This window comes from Phasianus colchicus, chromosome 26, assembly GCF_987193195.1.
Source record: "Phasianus colchicus chromosome 26, bPhaCol1.hap1.1, whole genome shotgun sequence".
Classification (NCBI taxonomy): Eukaryota; Metazoa; Chordata; class Aves; order Galliformes; family Phasianidae; genus Phasianus; species Phasianus colchicus.
In genome coordinates, this window is record NC_143461.1 from 2,829,741 (window position 1) to 2,838,456 (window position 8,716).

The following is an 8,716-nucleotide window of genomic DNA, read 5'->3' on the forward strand; positions in this document are numbered from 1 at the left end:
ACAGAATCACAAAATCACAGAATGGCCTGGGTTGGAAGGGACCTCAAGGATTGTGAATCTCCAACTCCCTGCCACATGCAGGGCCACCAACCTCCACATTTAACACCAGCCCAGGCTGCCCAGGGCCCCGTCCAACCTGGTCCTGAACACCTCCAGGGATGGACGGGGCATCCACAGCCTCTCTGGGCAGCTGTTCCAGCACCTCACCACTCTCATAGCAAAGAATTTCCCCCTGACATTCAACCTCAATCTTCCTTCCCTCAACTTCCAACCATTTCCCCTTGTCCTGCTGTTATCTACCCTTTCAAAGAGTTGATTCCCCTCCTGTTTGTAGGCTCCTTTAGGTACTGATACACCTGAGCAGCACTGTTCCCATTAGCTCAAGATGAGGAAACTCAATTTAATAGCTTCACCCCAACAGAGAGCACTTTGCCATGGCCAGGGATAGTGGTCCTGAGTAGGTGGATGAGATTGCCTTGGACCCACAGCCAAACAGCCATGCAGCTTCACCTCTCTGCTTCTCACCCTGCTGTGCTAAAATCTTTGTCATTACAAAAAACCCCACGTTTTTGCTTTGTTGTTGATTAACCCGCCATAAATTAACGATGCAAAAACGCCTTCCACACTAATGAGCTTCTGGGAAGGATGAGAGCTCTAAAGGCATCTGTGAAGCAGGACTTCTGTTACACTTACAACCCGAACCACATGCAGAGCAGTGTTCTTCAGATCAGAGGCAGCCACTTTACATTTCCTCATGTCTTTGAGCACTGTCAGTGCCCCTTCTTCCTTCCAGCACTTTGATGGTGATGTGATATCTTCAGGGATGTGCCAAACCGTACTGATTGTTGGCAATATTCTGATTCTCTCTGAACTTCATTTTCCATCATTGTGTCCCGATGGAATAAAAAAGTCCAAGAAGAAGTCTGATTGTAAAATCAGAGGAACACAAACTTGGCCACACTGCTGGGGAATGGCCTGGCTAAGCTATTTTAGTGGGGGAACTGGTGGAAACCCGAAGGTTCACCCCACACCATAAAACAGGGAATTGTCAGAGATGCTGAGGCTGTTTTGTGCTTCACTGGGCTCAGTGTTTGTCCAAACCTTGGAGTTTCCAACTTCTCATCCATACTTGGATTCAGAAAGCCAAAAAACTGCTTTGGAGATGCCTGCATTGGCATGTGGCCCCTGCAAAACCATCAAACCTAATGAGATCCTCGCAGACAGCACTGTCCAAAGCAATATCCCTGAGAGCACTGTGCTCTGTAACTGTTATTTTGCCACTGCCCAGGGACTGTGTGGGCCAGAGCTGTTGATGTGGATCTGAACCACCCTCACAAGTTAATAGCATCATCAGTCAAGCCCCAGTGACCAGCAGTGAGCTGTAAGGTCCATGCTTTGCACTGAGGATTCTGAATGCTTGTGCAGACCCAGAAGGGCTCTGCTTCAGCAAAGAGCGAGAGGGAGAAACCCCTTTCAAAGCCTTCACTGCAGTGAGGCTCCTCAATTTTATCATCATTTGATCTCAGTTCTCCCTTGGGCACAGATTGCTGTGGCATCAACTTGTCCCTTCATCAGAGCTAATGAACCACAGAGGCTTTGTCTGGGGGCTGATGGCTCTCTCATAGACACTGCAAGAGAACCATGCTGGGCAGCAGTGGGGATGCAGGATCCAATGTTCCTGAATCATTACACTGTGTATTTCAGGCCATCTCCCTACTAAGTAAACCCTGCACACTCTGCTTCAGCCTCCTTCATAAGAACAAGGCTCCCAGAGCTGCCAGTTTGCCCAGTGTTAGGTTAAAATTCAATACAAGGGGCAGGACAAACCTGGAATACATTCCATGGAGTGGCAGCTTGGGGAGAGGAGGTGGAGGTGGCATTTGTTTGCCCATCGATAGGAGGGATGAGCACACAGATTTCCATTCCAGCTTGATGGGTTCCTCTTCAGAGAGCCCATAGCATGGGGACTTTGCCAGAGCTCAGGGAACATGTGCTTTCCTCTTATATGTAGTTTTGGGAGAGTGCTCTGCACCTGTTGCCAGCCCCCATATCCCATCTTGGAGATCTTCAGTGCTAGGATGTAGGCACCAGTACTTGAAGGGAGCAGATAAGCAGGAGGGGAACGGCTGTTTATGAGGGTGGATAGTGATAGGACAAGGGGAATGGTTTTAAAGTGAGACAGGGGAGGTTTAGGTTGGATATGAGGAGGAAGTTTTTCAGCCAGGGGGTGGTGAGGCACTGGAACAGGTTGCCCAAGGTGGCTGTGGATGCCCCATCCCTGCAGGCATTCAAGGCCAGGCTGGATGTGGCTCTGGGCAGCCTGGGCTGCTGGTTGGCGACCTGCACACAGCAGGGGGTTGGAACCAGGTGATCCTTGTGGTCCTTTCCAACCCAGGCCATTCTGTGATTCTATGATTCACCTGCAGGGAGATGGGACCACAGCATCCCTCACTGGGCTTGGCTGGGATGGGGGCTTGTCACCTGGAGAGATGCTCATGGACTTTTCATGTCTCTATGGGGAGACCCTGAAGCCATGCCAGGGGCTGGGATGGAAACCAGGAGTTATCAGAGTATCCCAGACTGCCACAAGAGGGTCCCAGCCCAGCACCCAGCAGCACTCTGTTTGTGGAGATGCTCCAAGGCTTTTCTGAGAGCTGTGTAGCATCCTGGTTCCCTCCACCTACCTACAGAACAAGCCCAGAACTGCCAGACAAGAGACAGGAAACTGCTACTTATCTAATCAGATTTTATTTCACTTCTTTTTTTTTTTTTTTTACTTTTTTTTTGGGGGGGGGGGTTCCTCTCAGAAACGTGCTCTGTCTGGATTGAGGTTACAACTTGAGTAATGCCTCCCTGCCTCAAAAAAAAAAAAAAAAAAAAGGTGGTTGCCATGGCAACCTGACTCTGCGCTTCATTACCATGGCAATTCGCAGGAATTATTAAATACTGTGTATGTTTGGTGCACGCGCTCTGGTACATCTGGTGCCAGGCTCAGGTAGGGATCCTCCCTCCCCTTAATCTGTTTGTCTGTCTCATCTCGTTTAACTCTTTCATTGCCCCCAAGCTGAGCTGCTGGGGCAGGGGCTGGGAGCTGCTTTGGGTTTCTCACACCTGCAGATAGGATGGGATGGCCAGGGCTGCTGGTTGTCACCGCTGGGTCAAGGCATCTCTTCATTTCTCCAATGGTGCAAACAGGTGGAGGCTTGCTGTTTGCAGGAGGAAATGGTCTCACACCTGCCTTCTTCTGATGGCTGTGTAGAAATAAGTAATTGTAGCTGGAACAGAGTTCCCAAGATGGGGATTGCTCCTGGAGGAGGACCACGAAGGTCCAGAGCAGATTGCTCGTGCAGTTTCCCATTAGCAGGACTGTTTAATCATCCATGCACTGCTATTGTGGCTTTCCAATACTTGAAGGGAGTTTATAACAGGGGAGGGAATGGCTGTTCATGAGGGTGGATAGTGATAGGACAAGGGGGAATGGTTTTAAAGTGAGACAGGGGAGGTTTAGGTTGGATATGAGGAGGAAGTTTTTCACACAGGGTGGTGAGGCACTGGAACAGGTTGCCCAAGGAGGCTGTGGATGCCCCATCCCTGCAGGCATTCAGGGCCAGGCTGGATGTGGCTCTGGGCAGCCTGGGCTGCTGGTTGGCGACCTGCACATAGCAGGGGGTTGGAACCAGGTGATCCTTGTGGTGCTTTTCAACCCAGGCCATTCTGTGATTTTATGATAAAACCCAAACTGTTCTCATCAAAAAGGTGTAACCAGGAGGACATGTAGCTCAGCCCACCAGTCCCACTGGTCAGTGTGGCTGTGGGTTGTGGTAGCTCCACCGCCAGGAGATGAGTTTAAGTGAGTCCCAATGTCTGATCCTCACTCTGCCCCTGATGTGCTGGTCCCCTCTCTGTCTTCTCCCCTGCACAGTACAGCCAGCATTATCACTCAGTCCTACTTGCACAGCAGTGATGTTCTGGCAGCTAATGAACTATTAAAAAAAAAAAATAGCAAAATAATGTTAAAATGTCCTCTCTCAAGAAGATATAAAAATTTTTTTTAAAACTTGCTTAAAAATTTCGTGGCAGTCAATACCCACTCACAAGCTTCAGCTAAATGGGTGGGCAGGAGGTGGGATGAGGAAGAAAGGCTCTTCGTGGGCAAAGGGCTGCAGAAGGAGCCACTGTGAGCTGCCATCCTTATGCAAGCCCTGGAGCAAGCACCTCACTGGCTGGGTGTCTCCTACCTTCTTGTTTTCTCAGTGCTGACATCAGTCCTCCAGAATCCCCAAATATTTCCCCCTCTTGATGGAGCGATCGTTTTTGTATTGGGAATCTCAAGGGAAGGGGATTTGCTCACAGATGCTCTCAACTCACTGTAAGCAAGACAGAACCCCAGCCACAATGTGGGGACACATGCTGTGGGGCACGGTTGGACTTGGTGACCTCAGTGGTCTCTTCCAACCTTTCTGATTCTATGAGGATGGTGCCCAGCAGTGCTCCATGCTGCAGCACCTTCTGTTGGTCCCCACCACCTGGTTGTGTAGACGTAGCCCTTATGGTCAAGAAAGGGCCGTGAGCAGAGGATGAATAAACCAACATAGATTTGGGCTCATCCCCTGGGATCCATAGGGAAGGTCTCCCCTCCTGGTGGGGCTTTGCTCCTCCACCTCCTGTACCTGTGACCCTACAGACTCTGGTCCTGCTGCCACATTACCTCTGCACACTGAGAGCAATCAGCGACAGCACTGCGTTCATCTCACTCTGCGCCCCACCAATACCCCATGGAAACCCTGAGGAAGGTGCTCAGCAAACACTGATTAATTACAAACCCTGCCACAACCCTGCTCCTGCAACTGGGAAAGGCAGAGAGTTGTCCTTCTGGATTCACATCCACGTCCATCAAATCAGCAGCTCCTGCTGGACCCGGGAGTGTTTTCCCACTACAGCTGCAGACACAGCAGGGATATTGTTGGCGCAACAAAACTCACATTATTTCCATCTCACACCCGCAGACAGGGCTGTAATTCCATCACAGAACAAAGGTTGGGAGTCTTCCTCCTCTCACACAATTTAGCTCTGACAGCTCATCAGGATCAGAGGAGATGGAGATTTCAATCAGAGTCAGAAATGATGCTTTGCAAGATGTGTTCGGCGCGTCCTTACGCATCTCTGTGTTTTGATGCTGTGTAGGTATTTAACACACAGCCAGAGCACATCGTTCCTGTCAAATTTATTTGCTCAGGAAAAGGATATTTGCCTTTGGAAAGCAAAAAGCATGTTAGTTTCTGCTTGAAATAACAACCTTTAATTGGAGTTCAGCTGGAAGGTGGGACAGCTATATTTAACCTCTGGAACTGGGGTTGAAATACCTGAGCTCTGCACACAAAGGGAAAGAAAATGAAGACAACACCAAATTCTTTTGAAACAGGTTCTTTTTTTTTTTTTTTTTTTTTTCCCTTTTTCTCCCTGACTGTTCACAAGTTCTCAAGAAAAGCTACAAAAACCTCAAAAACCATAACAATGCAGCACTTGGGGGAGGAAAAATAGCCACTACGTACAAAACAAACATGCTTTTTTGGAGAGTATGGAGTGGTTTTGGTGTTTATAGGGGTTTTCTTTTCTTCCTCTGGCACAGTGTGAAAGAGGAAATCTGCATTTTATTTGACAGGACAGTTCAGAAATCGAGGAGGAACATGCTCTCCCTGTTACAAAACCACCCGGCGGTGCATGCTTGAGGTCCGGAACACAACAGATTGACACGTTTCATAGCATGCAGACTTTGCTGTCCGACTCACACGGCCCTTCCCTTCCCCTACCCCATGGACAAAGATGTGGTCTATGCCACACACTCCACTTCCCTCATCGTTTCTTTTTATTCTGTAGTGAGTTTGCTCTCTTTTTTTTTTTCTTCACTTTTTATTTTTTTAGCCCTAAATCCCAAGAGGCGGTATCCAAGGTAACAGCAGACAAGAGTCCAGATCTGCACATTATCACCGTTTCTGCAAGTTTCATGCAAAACTTGAGCCATTTCTGCATGCAACACGATGCTGGTCGTTGCGCTTCACGCAGCGCTGGGGACATCTCCCCATTCACCACAATGGAGTTTGCTGACTGGGAAGCACTGATTTGCTTTCCCATGGACACAGACACACAAAAAGACATCATCCCCCCTTCCCCACTCCCCCCAGCTGCCCCGAACACATGGGTACGTGCATCTCAGCACCAGCTCCAGCCACTTGCCTACACTTGCCCCACGGCATCAGTAGAGCCCCATGATCGCGGCTCCCACGTCCTTGGAAGGTCTTCGGTCCTTCACCAAAAAGTTAATCATGCTTTCCGACTTGATGAGCAAGTTGCAGCCCAAAAAGAAGATGCCAAACACCACAGTCAAGGAGAGGACGCAGAGGACGGCGATCTGCACCACCCGTGTGATGTACAGACTGCGCTCGTCGGGTGCCAGCACCGAGGAGCCACCGTCAGGTGCCAGCACCGAGCCGGTCCCATTGCAGCAGGCCAGGAGCAGCCCCAAACCCCGGGTCCTGTTGGGGTATGCTCCTTGCTCCAGGAGGCTCTGGTTGAAGAAGGATCCATTCATGGTCTATGCGGGGTCCCAACCGTCGGAGGAAGGTGGGATGGAGCTGGCGGTTCCCCTGCTGCGCTCACATCCCGCGGGTTCCTCCGTGCCACCTCCTGCCTGTCTGCTCCTGACGTCTGGGCTGGAAGGGAAGGAAAGGTGTGCAGAGAGGGGCGGCAGGCTGCCAGCTGCCACCAGCAGCTCAGCACGGTCACCCGAGCACGGAGAGGGAAGGAGAAGGGGGCACGGGGCAGAGGAAGGCAGCAGGAGGCGGCCTCATGCTCCCTGCCCTTCTGCCACCCCAAAGCAATGGGGGCCCTCAGCAGGAGCAGGGGGCTGACGCCTGCTAGCTGGGAGCTCCACGGATGCAAGTTCCCAGCTCAAGTCTTCCCCGTGTTCAAAGAAAAACCAGCAACTCCACCCCCTTGCAGCCTCCCCCCAGGACCGCCTTCCTCCCCCCTCCAAGCTCACCCAGGCTGCCCACCCCTTCCCCACACTGCTGCAGCCCCTCACCCTGCTATGGGGGCCCACACCCTCACCTGTGCTACCCCCTGGCTGTGCACTGACCCCTGAGGTCCTGCCCCAACGCATCCTCTCCCCTAGACCTCCACCTGCTTCCCAGAGCAGCCCACCACATCAGTGTTGGGCCTGGGTCACTGGCAGCTCCCCTGTTCCCCCCATACACCCTCCTGTGAGCCTCAGGTCTGTGCTGCTCTCACCGATCCCTGCTTGCTGCTCTGTGCCACCCACTCCTTCCTTAGAGCAGCTCTGGCCCAATCCAGCCCCGTCCACCCCCAGCTCTGCTCTTCTGTCCTACATTGACAACCAGATCATCATCCTCTGGCTGGGGGGTGTTTACACCCAGGCGCCTCCATCTCCCCCTTCCCCCTTCCCGTGCTCCTTTATCCCCATCAGAAGGGAGCACAGTGATGCTGCAGCTTGATCTCTGCATCCCACCCCCATTTCCAGCTCAGGGTCCTACAGCAGCAGCAGCCATGGTCCATGCACTGTGCCTGGGTGCAGATGTGGTGCAGGTGGTGCAGGACAAGAGATGTGACATGGGGACTGTGCTCTGATTGATCTGTGTACGTCTCAGCTCACTTTGCTTGCACAGCCCCCAGAGGGGATTTTAATAAACCCAAATGAGAATTGATAAATTGCAGCTAAAGGCATGAGCAGGAGGCCAGCTGGCTGGGGGTGGAGGGTGGCTTGATAAGAACATGCCAATGATTTCCCTATTAAACAAATGAGAGCTGAGTCCCTATTTTGCTTTTGTGGCTTTTAGGGGCCCAAAGCAGCTTGTTTTGACTTTTACTTGTTGCTTTTTCTTTCTGGTGGCACTGCTCTCCCTGCTCCATAGGAGCATTTTGCAGCAGAAGGAATGAAGCAGGAAGCCTGGATGGGACAAGAGGACAGAACCCCCTGCATTCAACCCCAGGGCCAGGAAAAAATCCCCCTGGGAGAGCAGAGCATCCCAGTGGCAGCTCCTTTCCCCGCTGCCTCCGGGCTGGAGGAGTTTCTGCTCCCTCTGCTGGCTCCAGTTCCAGCTCCAACCTGTTCTGTATGCTGGAACTGGGTACTGCAGCATCATACTGGGATGTCAGCCACCCTGGGGACATAGGGACATGGGGACACTTGGCTCTTGGCTGCTCTTCAGCTTAATCCCAAGAAGGGCTTCACAACGTAGAGCATCCCACAACTGATTCCCCCCAGCTCAGGTTTTGTCCAGCTCTCCAGGCAGCACCCAACCCCCAAAAGAGCAGCAATGAGAGCCCACGCTCTGCCCAGTGCCTCCCACCCTCATGTGCCCCACATCCCCATCACAGCAGTGCTTGCAGGACAAGCAGCACCTTCCTGCACCAGCCAGGAAAGGGTTCAAGGAGTCAAATACAAAATTTTGTATCTTTTTAAAAGAATCAGATCCCATTTCTGAATTTTTGGAAACACGAGCTGGAGTATCCCACTCCGCTTGCACACAGGGTTGTGTCCCTCTGCTAGGCCAAGCACCCAGCTGCCAGGCAGGATGGGACCCCAAGAACCATGGGGATGTGGCAGTGAGGCACACAGTCAGTGGGCACACTGGGGATGGGTTAGGTTTGGGGATCTGGGAGGTCCATCCCAACTTTCACGATTCTATGACCCTAAGAG

The 8,716-nt window shown here is 51.7% G+C and overlaps 1 protein-coding gene across 2 annotated transcripts; it reads right to left on the minus strand.

The window, feature by feature from the left end:
- Nucleotides 1-5,890: 5,890 nt before the first annotated feature.
- RPRML (reprimo like) lies at nt 5,891-7,399 on the minus strand. 2 transcript variants are annotated; one of them, XM_090125150.1, is made up of 2 exons: nt 7,288-7,399; nt 5,891-6,710 (listed from the first exon to the last, which is right to left on the minus strand). In XM_090125150.1, exon 2 carries the CDS (start codon nt 6,587-6,589, stop codon nt 6,254-6,256), a length of 336 nt encoding a protein of 111 aa, XP_089981276.1. In that variant the 5' UTR covers nt 6,590-6,710; nt 7,288-7,399; the 3' UTR covers nt 5,891-6,253. The 2 variants fall into 2 exon arrangements, with proteins under 2 accessions (XP_089981276.1, XP_089981275.1); XM_090125149.1 differs by lacking the exon at nt 7,288-7,399 and adding an exon at nt 7,108-7,281.
- Between the last annotated feature and the right edge of the window lie 1,317 nt (nt 7,400-8,716).